Raw genomic sequence first — 18,780 nt, forward strand, 5'->3', positions numbered from 1 at the left:
CCTGAATTGTATAAGGTCTCACTGCTCGGCACGGGCCTCTTAAAGCGGATTTAGGCCGTTACAAATTGGGTCCTACCGCAGGTTGACCTAATCCAAGACAAATTATATTAGCTTATTTTTACTACCACTGCATCTAATAGTAGGTGTAGTAGTAGTACTCCTTGACAGTCGACACAATTATACCGGTCTGTTGGAACCAGACATACACAGGCTGACATGGGCCACTATGGGTTTTAACACGTGGTGATGGTCGCGGATATAAAATATATCCTACCATCAGCAAAATTATAATGAATTTTTGTTGCTGGATGTCCTTTGACCTTTTCCTTCTAAAGCATATCAACTTCCATTAGCAAAGAATCCCATACAACAGTGGAACGGCACATAAAACAGGATCGATATTTTATATAATATTTATTAGATTCTATTTACTTAAAGCGAGTTTGTTTACTTCATCTCTACAAAGCAATATTAATAAGGCTAAACGCAGAAATAAGCGATAAATAAACATACATTTAATACGGAAGCGAAGAGCCTTACTAGTCCATCGCCTTGTATGGACCAACCTACAAGGCATCTCAACCAAACCGAGATATTGTACATTTAATTCCATGGAAATTATCGCTATTAATAAACTTGCTTTTGTCCGCGGCTCCGCCCACATAGCACTCGGGCTTTAATACCTACTTGTAAATTAATTTTAGCATCGTATCACCGAAGATTACCTCCTACGCTGATCAAAAACTTTACCCTTAATTGGTACTAGCTTTTGAACACTTCTCTGCCTGTTTACTATTTCTGTACCAAAAATAAAAAGCGGTCTAATAATTATAGGTAAGGCCGATGGTGATAGGCTCGCCACCTACTGGAATGGAACAAAAAATAGATGTATTAGTTGCACGTCTGCCTATACCTTAGGAGATAAAGGCGTGATGTGTCTGTTTTCTATAATAAGTATTAAGGAATATTGTAACTTTTTATTAGTAACATTCTCAAAATCAAAAGCTATTAGCTCGAAAAATTCGTTAAAAGCAAACCTTTTAGTTTAGACAAAACAGCATGATTTATTGGAAGTTCAAAATTAACACAACATTTTTGTTTCAGTTAAAAGTTTAACTTCAGAATTGTCTGTACCGTGTGAGTATTGTCCGGTATTTTAGTTGCAATAGTAAATAGAAACCCCCGTATTCATAAACGTTTTTTATCTAAGGACGGAGTAATGCTGTGATAACAAGTCTGTTTCTCAGTGCCCAACGGCACTGAGAAACAGACATAGGGCCGTTGTGATTAGCTAATATTGAGATACAACAATATTAGCCAATCACAACGGCCCCATGGCTACTCACTGCGAAGGCTGCCATGCCGTCAGCACTGAGAAACAGTCTTGTTATCACAGCTTTGCTCTGTCCTAAGATGAAAAACGTCTATGAATACGGGGGTCAGTATTTTGGTGTTGTTTTGTGATCTGTTTGTCTATTAGTGTGTGCTGTAGGCCTATAATTGCTAACGTAGAAAAAATTGGCAAACTGTTAACGTTTGTGTGATACATTATTCGAGCACTTATTATAATTGTATATTTTTTGGGAATATGATATCTAGATGTTATGAACTGTACTAAAACCTTCGAGAGCCTCCTGAGGACGAATATTTACAAGGCTGTATGAGACCAGGCCCAATATACAATGTTTAAGTAATCGGTATCCATCAGTTGACTGAATTAAACAATTACCCCCTTATTCATAGACGTTATTTTTCTAAGGACGGAGCATTGCTGTGATAACAAGTCTGTTTATCAACTTTGTTTATTTGACAGCCAACTAGATTCAAGTCGTATCTCAATATTAGCCAATCACAACGGCCCTATGTCTACGCACTGTGAAGGCTGCCATGCCGTCAGCACTGAGAAACAGATTGTTATCACAGCAATGCTCCGTCCTTAGATAAATAACGTCTATGAATAAGGGGGTTAATGTATACAGCACTGCCTCCGAAAACCAGTGCTGTGATTGAGTATCATAACAGCTTATGTTGAGATGGCCACCTAGTTGTCGCTGTTAGAATATGGTACATAATTTAAGGACTTGGCTTTTTCTTTTAAGATCACGTGAACAACGACATTAAATTGTTCTTTCTCTCTACGCATTTACTTATAAGTTGTTTTAAGTCAAAATTTACGTATTTGGTCATAATGATGATGTTTACGCAAATGAATTGAAATAAAATTATTTACAGATTTTATCGCAATTATCTATATTATCATTGTCTCCCGACGTTTCGAAGACTTTATATCCTTCATGGTCACGGGGCGGGCAGTATTTGGTCATATTACCCGTCGTTTAGTAGTCAAAATTCCGTCGTCGAATTTTATATTTTTGTAACACATACTAAAGCATAATTTTTATTGTTCTGCACTCTATATGAACTCTAATTATACCAAATTCCACCATACTCCATGCGCGCAATATGCTTAAAAAGAGGTACAATATTTTTTAAGCATTAGATGGGCATTACTTAGACGAGAGAAACGTTTAAAATGCGCTTAACATCGCCTAATGTCTCAATGAGGAGCGTAGAGTAAATCCCTCTAGTGTTTTATAATTGAAATGGTAATTCAATTGTAATTCAAAAATACTTACAGTCTTACTTAATAGAAAATCGCAAAGCTATGCTTAGTTACGACTTGACTAATCTGCTCTTAAACTTTTAATCACGGACGATGTTTAATTTTTCCAGCTATTTAAGCAATTCTTAACCACCTCTTAACGCTAAAACAAGTTTATAAGTACATTTTTTGATAATAGGTGGCAAAGTAATTGATTAAAACATAAGACGAGTTTATAAGTAAGCAAAAAATATACCAACAATAAGACATTCTAAAACATATACTATAAGTATGTTTCGTTGAACATATTCAAATACTAACATCAATGCTTATTTTGTAACTCGCTTCCCGAACAATTTACCCCAACGTCGCCAAAACCCTTACACACAAATTCAGCGAATCCACAACCTTCACACAACATATATAACACCTGGGTATACAACAACGTCCTAACAAATAACTCTTTGCATAATTCAAGAAAGGTCTTTACCATTTGGAGAAATTCCGCGCCTTTCCAGCCCGCTTTGAACCGTAGAAATAGCCGTGAAAGGGTTAAGCTATTGTGTTAGGGCAACGAACGCGGCCTAGGGCAAATATGATCATGCAGGCTGGCATGACTGTGCCGACAATCCAGCGATGCCAATGGGCACTATCCTTGGGCATCACTTCACTTAACATCAGGTGCAGTGCAACCAATTTGCCGAGTCTCAATAAAAAAAGATCAAATTATATGTTCGCGTTGTACTCACACATCAAACAAAGACTTACGTCGATTGTGCAAATGCGAATCCTCAGGTTCTTTGGTCATGTCATCCGTAATGAAAGCTCCTTCGAACGATTGTTGATACTGGGAAGAGTAGCAGGTAAACGTCCTCGCGGCCGAATACCCACCAAATGGACAGACGTTATTAAATCGGTTGCAAGGTGTTCCCTTACTGAATGGACACGCAGTGCCATGAACAGAGAGAGATGGAGGAAACTCGCAAAAGTCGCAATCAATTTTTCAGACAATCCATAACCACGACCACTCCGCCAGGAGTGTACGACTGAGAAGAATTGTACTCACAAATTTGTGAATCATCGCTTGCTTTAACGATGAAGAAAAACATCGTGAGGAAACCTGCATAACTGAGAATATTATGCTCAAGCTGTTAGGGATATAAGCATGCCCCATGACCATGTTGTAGAGGCACGTATTTGATGGTAAACAATCATATTTAGTGTCTAAAATATTAGGATTCAAAGAAGTGGGTAGAGTTGTTATACAATCTCTTCGCGGAACTTATTTTTATATATGTATTGCAAACTTCCATAATGTTATCATGTATTTAGAGAGCCTGAAAGCTAAAGATGGAACCTGGACTATTTCAAAGCTTGATAATTCTCTACCTTCTATAATATTTATGTTTTTTTTATTGCCTTAGTATGCAAACGAGCAAATATTCCGGCTGATGGTAAGCAGCATTCGCCGCACATGGACTTTACAATGCCAGAGGCACAGCCGAACCGTTGTTTACCAGGAGGTGAGCACTCTTTTAAGCCTAGTTTAAAGGACAAGTCATAGCAATCGTTGAACACATGATCATCAGTTTATCAAAAAAAACAGAATGCTTATAGTAAAGTATAACAGTCATAAGTGGTATAAAATTATTTGTCCTATGTCGTAGCAATATCTACGTTTGTTCTTGAATAAAACACACATCACGCCCTTATCGCTCAGGGAGTAGGCAGTAATGCTACCAGGGCCCCCACTTTTCCCCTGTGTGTTTTGTTTCATGATGTCATAGGGAGAAAGGCACAAATTCCTAACTCCAGACTGATACCTAGCTGAAAAATCCAATACCACTGTCCGACCCGGGATTCGAACCCGGAACCTCAGAAATTTATCGTACACGCAATACAACTACGCCACCATGGCGGTCAAATCCACTAAGAAATTTAATCAAAAATATTGATAAGGTGGCGTTGAATATGTGGGTTTCTTCAACGCTCAAGATAATCTATACTATCTACTATCTTATCTTTCAACCCAGCCACTGTCCGAGTCCCTTAAATCGCAATTAAAATGTACAAAGAGGCAAGACAGTCGCCCACCCGCAAGCAAACGCATGTACATAGCATTTCTAACTAACTGTAAACACGCGGCTAATATAACTGTTCTTTTGCCTCTAGTTACTCTCGGCTCGGCAAGATAACGCATTAGCTAAGTATGAAAACGAAACTGTTGATTGAAATTATCGTTGGCGGAGGTTCGGGATTCTATTGTAGTTGCATTCTGGTGTAGATGTTGACGAAATAATTATTATAAACTTTAGACGCATAAACAATACTGTATGATAACATAATACTTTAAAAGCATAAACTACTTAGTCTGGCCATAAATACTGTTACACTTAATTATAAAAAAATATTACATTTGAATTTCGAATCTGTCATTTTTATACGATTGTTCATTGTGTTTTCTCATTTTGGCGCCAATACATTGTAAAATATTTTGCGATATTAAAATGGTGTGGGGTGATAAAGAGAACCGAATCGCTGTGATAGCATTACACAAAGTAGGTATGGAGCCAAATGCAATTTTTAAAACTCTCCATACACTTGGTATTAGTAAAATGTTTGTGTACCGGGCTATTAATAGGTACAATGAGACCTCCCTCTGTTTGTGACAGAAAAAGATCTGGCCGTCCACGTAGTGTTCGTACGAAAAAGGTGGTCAAAGCAGTAAGGGAAAGAATTCGAAGAAATCCTGTCCGAAAGCAAAAGATTTTATCTCGGGAAATGAAGATAGCACCTAGAACCATGTCGCGTATTTTAAAAGATGACTTAGGACTTGCAGCCTATAAGAGACGCACTGGCCATTTCTTAACTGATAATTTAAAGAAGAATAGGGTGGTAAAATCGAAACAACTACTGAAGCGGTACGCAAAGGGAGGTCACAGAAAAATTTTGTTTACGGATGAGAAAATTTTTACAATTGAGCAACATTTTAACAAACAAAATGACCGTATTTATGCTCAAAGCTCTAAGGAAGCTTCCCAATTAGTCGACAGAGTGCAACGTGGACATTATCCGACTTCAGTGATGGTTTGGTGGGGTGTTAGCTATGAAGGAGTGACTGAGCCATATTTTTGTGAAAAAGGTATCAAAACATCGGCACAAGTGTATCAAGATACCATTCTTGAGAAGGTAGTTAAGCCCCTTAACATCACCATGTTCAATAACCAAGTATGGTCCTTCCAGCAAGACTCGGCGCCGGGTCATAAAGCTCGGTCCACGCAGTCTTGGTTGGAATCGAACGTTTCGGACTTCATCAGAGCTGAAGACTGGCCGTCGTCTAGTCCCGATCTTAATCCGCTGGATTATGATTTGTGGTCAGTTTTAGAGAGTACAGCTTGCTCTAAACGCCATGATAATTTGGAGTCCCTAAAACAATCTATACGATTGGCAGTGAAGAATTTTCCCATGGAAAGAGTGCGTGCTTCTATTGATAACTGGCCTCATCGTTTAAAGGACTGTATTGCAGCCAATGGAGACCACTTCGAATAAGCTTTTTATATTTTTAATTGTTTTATATTTATGTATTAAACTGACACACTGTAAAAGTAATAAATGTTATTTGCAGTTAACAATTTTCTTTTTTCTTTATTACAATATTTATGGCAAGACTAGGTATACTAAATAGAAAACTAAATGTAATTTTTTTGTATATATACTATACCTACTTTATACTTTTGGATTGATTTTGAAGAGCAATACTAGTTTCTTGCTCTGGTGGAACTACATTCCGAACTGGTGGTAGAGTTAAGATTTTACACGGTATCCCCCGAAAGTACCCCTAAACAGTTTGTCTCCTCTAACGTTAAAATGCTGTAAATTTAGGAAAATCCCCCATCTGGCAACTATGGTTGCAACTAAGTCAAAATCATAAGTAATACTTCTAACGATTAACTATGCAATTCTCTCATCCGTCAGCGCTGAATGCAAGCGCAAGTCCGCTGGATTACAACCTCTGACCCGGCATGCGCTGCCGTCCCTTTCGCTCAGGCTTTTACCACATTTCCACACGACATTCCAGTTACGGAATGCTGTATACTTTCGGGATTTGGCGTTCACTTACCCTTATCAATATCTTAATTAATGTTTAAAAACTTATTAAAAAGGATAGGCTCGCCCGTTATCACATCATGTGACGGAATACGGCGGAAAAGAGTGCACCAGTTGCGCCTCTGTCTACCTCTTTGGAGATAAATGGCGTAAGTGTGTGTGTATTTAAAAAGGTGGTACTACAAAACGATTTGCATTGTTTATTTCCGTCAAACGTAACGTCTCAGTTGTTATATCGAGACTTCGGACATCATGGTCCCCCAAGGTAAGAACGGTAGCCAATTATTACATTGTCTACAAAGTTATTCGAATAGTAACACAAAAGTACTTTCAAGCGACTACTAAAAATGTAATGAAATAAAAGTTATCTATAGCCTGACCAAAAAATTAAAAAAGGTAACCATTTTGTGGTAAAATGTGGGAGTAATTTCTTGTACTAACACGAAAAAGCAATAGTGGCGTCCCCAAAGGTATTTCATTTTCCTGGACAAGCTGTCCCTAACATTTAGGTATTTTGGAGAGTATATAATACAAAGCTGATATTATTATTTATTGACTGTTTTCCTGGCTAAAATATTCCACATAAATATAAGAATATACAAGGACTCCGAAACACAACCCATACGGCACTCAAGTAGGCTCTTAATTATTTAAGAATACCATTTAAATCTTATGTATCACTCACTAATCAATATACCATTTAGGTTCAAACTCGTCTGAGGGTCTCATCAAGTCATCTGAGTCTATAGTCTATACTTTATATAAGCTCAGGATCCCTGAGGCATCTAAGTACACCCTTAAGTATTGTTTCCGTATTTAAGCTCACGCTATATCCTTAAGAGGATAGGCAGTACAATTGCCACCTCGACCCCACCCAATAAGACAAAACGAAGCGTATCATCATTTCAAATACCAATATTGTCGTTCATTCACGCGTGTGATTAACTAGGAAGCCGAACTTAGAACCTTAATCTATTTTACAATCCAATAAAGATAATGACCATTATTGTTACGCTTTAGTAAAAGTACACAGCGCAGTATGGGAAAGAGTCAGCTGCAATCGTCATGGCTCCAATCCTAACATGAAATGTGAGAGATTCGAAAATATTTTATTATTATTGACAGGCAAAACACATGTGGAACACATAATCTTAAAAGGAATAATAATTAGGGAAGGACAGTTCCCATCTTATTTAATTAACCTTTTAGACTTTAAAAAAATAACTTCAATTCAAACATCAAAACTATCCCTATTAATGTATTCGAATGCGCAGTATACACGCTCCAACTAAACTGCGCAAAAAAAATCCATTTGCATACAAATGGAATATCGTAAAACAATAGCACTTCGCTAAATACTAAAGTTTTCATCGGATACAAGCCCGCGGCATTCGAATACTAGAATGGTTCATAAATACAGGATCATTTTGACATTGCTTTACTAAATGAAACCACATAACTTCGGAAAATAACATTTTGCAATAAGTTATTCACTGAAGTTGTAAAATAAATGAAAATTGTTTCGAGAGATAAATATCAATAAAAAATAATTTTATTTTATACATCCTAGCCTTTACATATAATAATGAATTCTTTGCAGCGGAAGAACGTATTTCCATTCAGAAACAAACTCACGCAATCGCCATATTCCGACTAAACTAAAAAAAAATCTAAAATATCTGAATACTTAACGGGACCCCCGTAACAAAAATACACGACGGCAAACAAATTTCATGATAAAAATTGAACCCCGACACGTGGTTTCAACAACGAAGCCAGAAGCAACCATAGGCGAAATCAAAGCACCGCTCCCCTCATACTTTATTGCGTTTAACCAGAGTCCCTTCCCGCGTCCCGGGGGACCGATCCGGGACGAGAGGGATTTCAATTGATACCGATTACGGCAAGTTATTTTTGTAATACCACTTAAGGTGGGGTAAATTAAGTTATTGGATCATTAAATGTAACTCGATGATTTTCAAATCCCCCCCAATTATGTGGGGTTGGTGCGAAGTAGTCTATTTTAATAACTAATAATGCAAGAAGTCTGTTTGCTTTGCCTTTAAGGGTAAATCACTGAATCTATTTTGATAGTTATATCAATATAATAATAATACCAGTACTGTATTGTATGTTGTTTCGCTGCTGACAACGGCCCAATTGTTATACTGAGAGGGTTTAGGCCTCGGTCTACCAAGCTAGCTTAGTGCGGGTTGACAGACTTCACATACTCTTGAAATTCCAATGTAGAATTCCCAGGTATACATACGTTACTTGACTATATTTACCTTCACTGTCTATAATTTGCTGGTGGTAGAACATATTTTATGTCTGCCCGAATAGCGACCATCGTACTCAAGATGTTAAAACCCGACATGGCGGCTCACGTAAATGTGTCGCGTTCCAGGATCAGCCTGTGTATATCCGGTACTAACAGGCCGGTATAATTGTGTCGACTGCCGAGGGGTAATCATCATCTCTCGTCAGTCTACATTCTATTTGACCCCAATAAACTTACCATCGAGTGCAGTGAGGTCACTTTGCTAAGCTCGCATAACAAAAAGAATGGACGGAGGCATTTTTTATATTTGTCACGAATGTAACTCCACGCTAATCTCAAACCGCCAGGTGATCCACCGACTCTTCATTAATAACGCTTGATCATGCGTGCACTACCTACCCTTACAATAAAGCGCAATGTTACGCTACGCTAACACGTTTTAATGCTTTCGCTTATTGATTTTACACCGACCTAACTGGCGTTCATTAATAACAATTATAACTTAATGAAGAAAAATTACTTGTCTTTTTCATGTTAAAGAAAATATCTTAGGTATTGACTGGTATTACTTTAAGTTCAAAGGCCATGTTTAAAACAATTAATATTCTTTAGTGTCCGTAAAGTTATTATTCGGAATATCCGGATTATAAAAGTACCATTCGGAGAAGGAATTATTAAATGGATATAAAATTAAATTATTTATTTGCATCCAAAGTACCGTTTTATTCAGAGAGGGAATTGTTAAATGGATATAAAATGAAATAAAAATGTTTATTTGAATTTAAAAACGATAAATACTATTCACATTTAGCCAATTTTTACTCTGCTACCAGTTCGGCAACCAGTTTCCATCAGATAACAGGCAAGAAAAAAATATAAAATACAATTAATAGTATTATAAATAATTTGCTATTTTACACATCTCAGCCCGTGTTATAACCTTTCCTATTCAATTAAAATTAAACTACTTTTCGGATTATATCGCGGTTTTTTATATTTTAGTTTTCTCGCGACGTTTCAAAAAAAATTTAGTCTTCCTGGTCACAAGGGGACTGAGTTGTTGTTCACCCGTAAAGTCAAACTTTCCTATTCAAAATATATTTATTAAATAAAATAGCACTCGGGGATAATGCGGCTTCACTGTACTATTGCTCTTAGTAAATTCAGAATAGAGCCAGTAATTTAATCGCCTTTATATACCTCTTTATACATTTTTCATCATTAGCTACATAAAATAAACAGTTGAATACTATAAAGTTTTACTTTACATAAAGGACCTATTTGCAGCTAATCAACATGTAATGAAAACAATAATTCCTTCTGGAATTTCGGCCACGGCGACCATCTCCATGGAGATTTTGTAGAGCAAAGTGTGTGCGCAATACACAGGTGCACTCTCTGTTCCTTCACTCTCATACTCTGATGAGACGGCAACTCAACATGACCGGTAAGAGATCAGGCTTTGCATGCTTTTACGAGGTATGGGGGTACACTGCCAACTTCCTGACTGCGAGCTGCGACTGAGATTTTTTTTATGGAAAAACCCGATCAAAATTATTTTGGCTTGATCCCGGATTTGAACCCAAGCTTGTTAGTCTTCGTACCGTATACAATTACATCCACGCGACTGTGGCTGTCCAATGAAGAAAACACTAATTAATTATAATATTTCGTACGAAATATAACACACTAATTAATAATATTACGAAGTGTACTATTTATGTGTTACTTTATTTAAAAAAATATTTTGAAAAGTCTGGTGTTTTGAGAAAACTTACGTATTCATTAATGTATGTAAAACAAGCATTTTTAGAAGTTAACAAGTCTCAAGGCGCTAAAAACAAATATTATAGCGTGTAATAAAAAATACTTTTGATGCTGCCGACAACGTAACCGGAAATGATATTAAATATAATGACGCAATTAATTATTTAATCACGAAACAGTGTATCTTTGCGATATGATATCTACATTATGGACTACATCCGTTTCCGTCGCATGTACGTACAAAAGGCGCGTATGTATATGTCGCTGGTAGTGTACGGTTTTAGATATAATTGACAAACATCTACATACATGTCTGCTTATTATGTTTTCAAACTATTCAGATATAAGAGAAGTGAATCGCGTGCCCGATGCTGTCAGTAAATAGTAGCATAAAACATAGTTTGAAATATAAAGCCAATACCATATACCAAATGACAATCCTTCATTTGGGGCAATACTATCTTACATAGTACTTACTAGTGGCGGAAATAAAGAATAATCTCAAACAAATCCGTAAAATATCTTTATTTCAATTTCTAACATTCGCTTGAACATAAGAAATCGTTAGCCAGTAGGATTTAGATACAGAAAATACGCAATAAATCCTCTGAAAAAAAAACAGTTACAAAATATCTACTCCTTTGTACTGTCCTCGGCAGCAAATGCACCCTCACTCAGTAACTTTAAAATAAATAATCAGTTATCTTGATTTTTAGATCATCGTTTTTCTCAATCATATCTTTGACATTTTGTCATTGAACTGCCGACTCTCTTTTGATAGCTCTATTAACATTTACTGCCGATTTCTGTAGAACCACCTTTAATTTCCGTACCAGAATATTTCCAACACATCTGACCCTAATCGAGTTAATGGTAGAAAATCACCATATTGGGCACCAGCCGTGTTTCATTACAATATTATCAATGAATCTGACAGCGACTGACCATATTTGTGGATTACTTAGTATCCTAGAGTCTAGGTATTATTCCCACAGGGATATGTTAAATTTATCTTTGAACTAGCATTTGGTCATTGCTATGTACGCGCTAGGTCTCTTGGACCAATTTTTTTATATATTTTATAGTAATTAGCACACTAACAGTTTGCGGCTATTAAACAAAAGATATATATACGCTTTCTCGCTCGCGCTTAACAAATTATAATATTAATTCGTTCCTCAAGATTCAGGCTCAGCCTAATTTGAGAACCTCTGGTACTTAACTTCTGCATCTTTCTTTTATTATTATTTTTTTTAATTTTCATTATTAATTTTGTTCTAAGAAAAGTCAGATATATTTAACACAATATGATTTCTTAAAATTGACTAAAGTTGCAAGTATCCTGTTCTTATTCACTCTTACGCATTAGAACATTGCTTCGTAAATATTAACTAAAAACGAAAACTCAGACATTCCGCAAACATCCCGAAATGATTGTACCGCGACGTAAACCCAACCTTAGTACATACGCGAGATCTTATCGATCGCTCCAAGATACATCTATGTATACGAAACTGCGTACACACGAATGTAATTCGTATTGCTCACAACATTACCGTCAATTTGGCGCGCGGGCCGATGACCTACAACGGCGGAGGTCGGAATAATTTGCAACAGGCTAGTATTTGGAACTGAAAAATATTTAACTATGTTAATGAAAGTTATTTTAACGAGTGTTGTGTGGAAAATGTTTTGGGTGTGCCGTACATATGTTATTAGAGAATGACAAATTAGTAGGTGTACACTATTTAAGTGTAAGTTAATTTAATATAAACTACTTCGCGATCTTTCTCAGACGATGTTTCACACGTTTTATTATAAGTTTTTATTAATAAAATAGTGTTACATAATAACAACAATGTAATTAATACTAAAAATTTCGAATATTAAAAGTTTCTTAATATGTTACTATTGGCTGAATAGGAAAATACCCTCGCCACGTTGCGATGAAAAATAGAACTAATTTCTTGTACTCTATCGATAACTTTCAAACGAAAAATGCAAATGGCGTCACCAAAGTAAGGATTTAATTTCGCGGTCAAACTACTCTATAGCACTATACTGTCTTTGTTAATAAACAACATCCGACTAACAAAATTAAGGATCCAAAACACGTTAATTTGATAACAATAAACCCACATATTACATTAATCCAATTCTGAAGTGTTACTCCAATTTACTGGTACAGACGAGGCACTTTAATTACATAGTACTTGTAATGGGCCGGTACACCCGCGGGCCACAACTACACATTATCGGATTGTGAGCCTAGTTTCTACTGTATATTTTTTTACCTACAGTATCTTGATATTAATGGATTGTAATCCAGTATCTTGATATTATATCGCAACTCGGTTTCGCCCTGAATGGCGATATCAGCTAAGACGCTGTTTAATTCAAGTCAGCATCTTAAGATACTCGCAATTTAATACACAGATATTACTGTAAATATTGTTTATTCAACATTTTATGCCGTTTCATAAAATAAAAACCTTCATCAAGTTAAATTTAGGCTCTATGTATGTATCCTTTGCTTTTCCATTGAAAATAAAACAGCATGAATGTATTTTAAACGTAAAAAAAACAAATACGTCATAACGTTTCACTCTCGCCTTAAAATATAATTTATATTCAGTATTCATAAAATTTATTTCTCCAACTTATATCAGTCTGTGACCAATAACCTAAAAGCTAACTAATTACACATAAAACTTTGTCTGGAGCGCTGTCTGTCACGTCCCAACCAAATCCTATTACGAGAGGACGTGCGTCAGGTGTACAAGCTCACGTGATATAGGTAGTTTCGTAACATTTTGAGGTTATGTTCAGGCTAGAGAACCGAAACTATACAGCCGCAGTAAAAATAGATGGACTGTAACTGTTTTATGTTATGTATAGGATCAAAATTATGTGTGCTTGAACGTTCTAGGTAGTGGAGTAATGACCAATTTTCGAGGGAAGGAACGAAGATTGTTGAGCGAGAGTATTTCTTAAAGACCAGAAACTGATCTGTTTCTTCAATTAAGTTTTCTGTAAGACAAAGACACCGTTTGTCATATTCGTTATACTAAATGATGAGCGTGATTCTACCACACGCTTAGAAATACATTCAGTTGTAACATTGTGTTATATTCCAGGAAATCAAAACTGACTCAACTCTGCAGCGACACATGAAATGTGTGCCCCAGTATCAATTTTACAGCGCCTCTTGTTTTAGTGTTCGTGGTGCGGTTACACTGAAATATCGGCAATTTATTTTTCTATTTTAAATGAATACTCGCAAACTTTATCCTCGTGCTGTTAAAACATTATAACGGACGTAAAAGCACAGAAACTAATTACTTTCTGCTTCCTATTACAGATAAAACCAATTTGAATTCAATAGCGTATTTTTTATTGTAATGAGACCTTTATACAACCAATAAATATAATAAAAAACAGCGTTTTATTTAAAATATTTAAATGTTTAAATACAAAAGTGCTAAAATGGAGCCGTCAAATTAGGCGTCCATAAAAGGAGGTCCGAATTCAGAAATCCTTCAGTTTTTTGTTTATACGATGGGGCGGGGGTTAGTGGGTCAGGGGGCGGCCCGGGCCCACCCCGAGGGTGGCACCCCAGTGCGTACGTGGGGCGTTCTTCCGATATCAAACTGTGTTGTGTTTTGTATTATCTATTTGTGTGTTGGAAAATAGGTCGGTTGATTGACATGAGAGCATGAGGAAAGGCTCCAGTTTCCTATGTTATCAATATTTTTCTTGAACAAATAAATCAAAGTAAATATTTTTTCGATAGTTTGTGTTCGACGAGTGTATTTTCGACAGTGGTATTTTTGTATATCTAATACTCTTTGGTATATTATGCTTTTTAAAATTCTTGTTATTTAAATATGCAAACTGATTATATCTACTTTGTTTTAAATCTGTCGATATGCAAAAGCTAAATTTTTAGTAGCTTAGGTTCGAAATTTCGAATACATAAATTTGTTAAATACAAATCTCGAATACAAAAAATCTTTTAAAACATATCTCCATATATTTTTAACATCAACAAAGGCGTTTATTGATGCTTAGTTTCCACCATTTTAGGCAAAGTTGATTATTTTGTCGATATAGCATTGTCTGCGCCTAATGAGTCTCTCGGAGTGTCTGGACTAGATAGAGGGCCTAGCCAAGTGGCTATCGCACTGAGGCGGCCCATTCTGATAAGCGATAAAGCTCTATATTGCGGGAAAATAATAATCTTCTCCATAAATAGACAAAGCTAGGATTTTGGACGTGCGTATAGCGGGAAAATGATATCGTAATATTTGTATTTTTTTGCTTTGTTTTTTATTTTAGTATGTGTGAACTAAAATATACAATTTCTGAATTTAATCAAACTTATAGCTAGTTTTTTTGATCGTGCAAAATAGTCTGCAGAGATTTTCAATTTGCAGATTTTTATTTATAAAGAAAAAATGTATTTCATCGACGTCGTCGTAAATTTTGCGAAATAACAATTTTGACAAAAACATGGTTCATTCAATATTCGTCATTTTAAACAATTTTCCTACATTGTAAGTCACTTCGCTGCCTATTTAACTTCGTTAGATCGCCGGAGCGATAACGAATGTAAAAATACAATCCCTTTGGAGCGATAAATTGATCGAATGCTTTCAAATTAACTTTACCGAACGTTAAAATAAGTATCGATTGAATACTTAAACATTTCCGAACGAAAATAGATGACGTCACACATACATGTTTGATGGCGTATTTTTCCGCAGATATTTTCGCCAGTCTCAAAACTCAGCCTGACGCAGCACCATTCACGATCCTGCCCTTACGAAAGGTCTAAAGTTACCGTAATGTGGGCACACATTCTCTCGCCCAGGCACGTACTCGGCTCCAACTGGGGGTCATATGTGAATAACTAAATACCCGGCGAGTCATGCTGTTGGTTTCCCGAATACGTGCCGTGTTTGCGAATAATTATATTCTAAACAGTCGTAATGGTAATTATGCTCGGCAGTTAAATTTATTGCTTTAACCTTAAAGTGGGTTTTGCAATAGTGCTAACAAACTACTCAAGGCAAATTATTTTACGCCGCCCGTTAATGTATTTCGTAGTACTGGAAACGGTGATCCCAAAATATGACACACCGGAGTTATTTACTAGACAGGTCATTTTACAATACAATGGTGGCTATTTTGATGACTATAAACATATTCTGTTGTTCATTAAACTCCAAATACAATTTTAGGATATTTAAGTGTTGGTAAACATAATACGCATGGTTTCATTATTAATTCTTCACAGTTCAGTTTAATTAAAGCTAACAAACAAGCAAGAACCTAAACAACATAGTGATGGTAACACCAATACTCAAGAAACTACAATGGTAAAATACAGTAAGTTCGACCTTTAAAGCAACCAGTTTTATTTGGCCCTCCGGCAAAATTACTGATCGGACAAATCGAATAGTTAGATGCTCTCGAAATATGTAATATTATGTGTCATTAGAATGCCCTAGATTTATGAAAGACGAGTGAAAAGGGCATAGAGGAATAGTTGGCTTCCATTTATTACAAGATACATACATAAGTATTAAAATAACAAACGAATCTCGATCTTATATAGTTGTTATAGGGATTTCACGCAAATATAATTGCGACCTGACTAACGTATGGATTTTTTATATCTAGTGGTCAGTTATTACTAAAACACTAAAACTACAAGTTTCAACATAAACACTAATGGATATTGCAAAAACAATTGCCTTAATGTTTTATGGAATAGTTTCACAGCAATATGCGGATTAACTAATTTAGTTTTGTTTTTTTACAAACAAGTTTCTAGATAAACATTTTATATTGAATACACCGCTGTAGCATCATCTTTAGTGTATAAAAATATTGATTAGTATTAAAAATATACTTGATGCTAGTCGATACTCCAATTTAAAAATAGTAAATTTTTGATAAATAACAAATTAATTTATGGTCCTGACCCCCAACACGTTCTTAATTCCAGCCCTGCCCTCACTTCCCCAAGCCGCCCCACACCCCACGAAACATTTTGACGAGTACTCCGACCAAACTGGAGAGAAAAATTCCCCGCTTTTTTTTAGTCTACGTAATTTGATGGATTCCGTGTAAAAATTCTTGAAATTTGCTATATAAATATTTCTCGAGGCACGTTATATTTTCATTACGTTATTTCGTCTCTCCGAAAATTTGTAAATTAAGAGTGATTCGTTTTTACGCCTCGCGCGTCGTTTGTTTCATTAGGTGGGATGTTTGCGTATATGAGAGTACATTGTACTGACGACGGTCTATGTATTTCTACTGTCAGTTTTTACTTCATCTTTTATATTACGGCTGCCACCGTTTATTAATCGGTGATTGCCAATGTTGAGTAATAATAGCAGAAAACAAAAAGAGACTATAAAATCAAATCGCCATATTGATAACCTACAGAATCTCTAGTCTATTTTGTAATGTAATATTTAATCTAGTCAAAATACTTGAAATTATGATTTTATGGTATTCAAAGTTATATCGAAATACTGGTTTTCCTGATAGATATTTGTAGGCGAAAACTAATTAGCTAATTGTCAATATTGCGCAGAATCCCGCTAATACACTCTCAGACTAGGGTCAGAGTTCTCGGAAATATAAATATTTAATTTGAATGCATGTCCGTCAATAACATTCGATTGGTTGCGCAGATGGCCGCCGAGCGCCGACCGCGGGTCGAGGACCAATTGAATTCAATTGCCATGTGACCGGACAACAAATTAATACCCACTGCTTTTTGTACTTTTCTAAAAATGCTCGGTTCAAGTTGTACGGGTCAAATGTATACCGTTTATTTATCAAAGTTCATGTACTTGTATTGGAGTATGTACTGTTTCATTAATTATGTTGAGTACGTGAAATTGTAGCATCATGTTTCAATAAAAATTTCTAGGATGTACAATAATATTCATATTGAAATCAAACAAAACATTAAACAGTAATATTCTTAGAACTATTAGGAATCAAAATAATTATTACACAAATGTCGCTTCACAAATGGGTACTATTCAGCCTAAACTGTCAAAGCATACCTGTCAACCTATCTCAAACTAGACGTTTCCCAACCTGAATAACAGATGGCGCTATTCTGATTCTGCGACGTGAATAACTTTAGACATTAATCAGGCTCATAAAGGTAGACAAAGGGAGCAATTTAGACGCAACCTAATTGGTATTTAGGGCTCAATCCACGCCTAAAACCTGACTTTATTATGACATTTAGGTAAAATAACGCGTGAACTATAAGCATACGGCCTTCGGAAAGCTTTAGCGTCGAAATAACAAATATTTACTATCAAAACAGTAATGCTCTGTTTTGAAAGTGTTATATATACACCTGAGGCGCTTGGTATTGAAATTTATGCGATATAGTGCTAGTCTCCCCCTATCACATCATGGGACAGATATGCTTTAAAAAGTGGTCGCACTAGTTGCGTCTCTACCTAAACTTTTGGAGATAATGTGTTAAGATAAGACACGTATGTTGTCTTTTGGTGCGTATAAATAAGTATTCTCGATTATAGTCCAAGTTGCTACTTAGGATCTATTGAATAAGATTTCCTTGACTTGGACAAATTTTATATGGATGCGCTCGGATTTCAAATAAATGGTAAGAGGTTTGTATTTTGTGATTTTACAACGTTGCTTAATATAATTCGCTGACAATTATTAATTAGTCAATAATAATAAAGTGTTCGGCGAATTTTATTCGTGGGGTGGTGAATAGGGACAATGGTAAGAGTTAGATAGCAGGATTTTTGGGTGTACTATAATCCTAAGATCAATCTCGGTTCCTCGACCTACAGCTGCTCACCATCAGGCCAGTGACTTGATTACGTCATTCTGTTACACAAAAAATCCTATTCAATGAACTATTACAGGTTGTTTACGTGACATTGTTTAAGACTTCAGACTGTTATCACAAAAAAAATACAACGTGAGTCAGAACTCCGTTTATCGGGAT

The 18,780-nt window shown here is 35.9% G+C and overlaps 1 protein-coding gene across 1 annotated transcript in view; it reads left to right on the top strand.

The window, feature by feature from the left end:
• The window catches only part of LOC115447494, a 70,448-nt gene extending 69,311 nt beyond the window's left edge, over positions 1–1,137 (top strand). Inside the window, exon 2 of the mRNA XM_030174584.2 lies at positions 1,105–1,137. Coding sequence (XP_030030444.1) covers positions 1,105–1,108 — 4 coding nt within the window. The 3' untranslated portion in view covers positions 1,109–1,137. The remainder of the gene's footprint in view (positions 1–1,104) is intronic.
• The last annotated feature ends 17,643 nt before the right edge of the window (positions 1,138–18,780 follow it).

The sequence above is a fragment of the Manduca sexta genome, chromosome 14 (genome assembly GCF_014839805.1).
Source record: "Manduca sexta isolate Smith_Timp_Sample1 chromosome 14, JHU_Msex_v1.0, whole genome shotgun sequence".
Classification (NCBI taxonomy): domain Eukaryota; kingdom Metazoa; phylum Arthropoda; class Insecta; order Lepidoptera; family Sphingidae; genus Manduca; species Manduca sexta.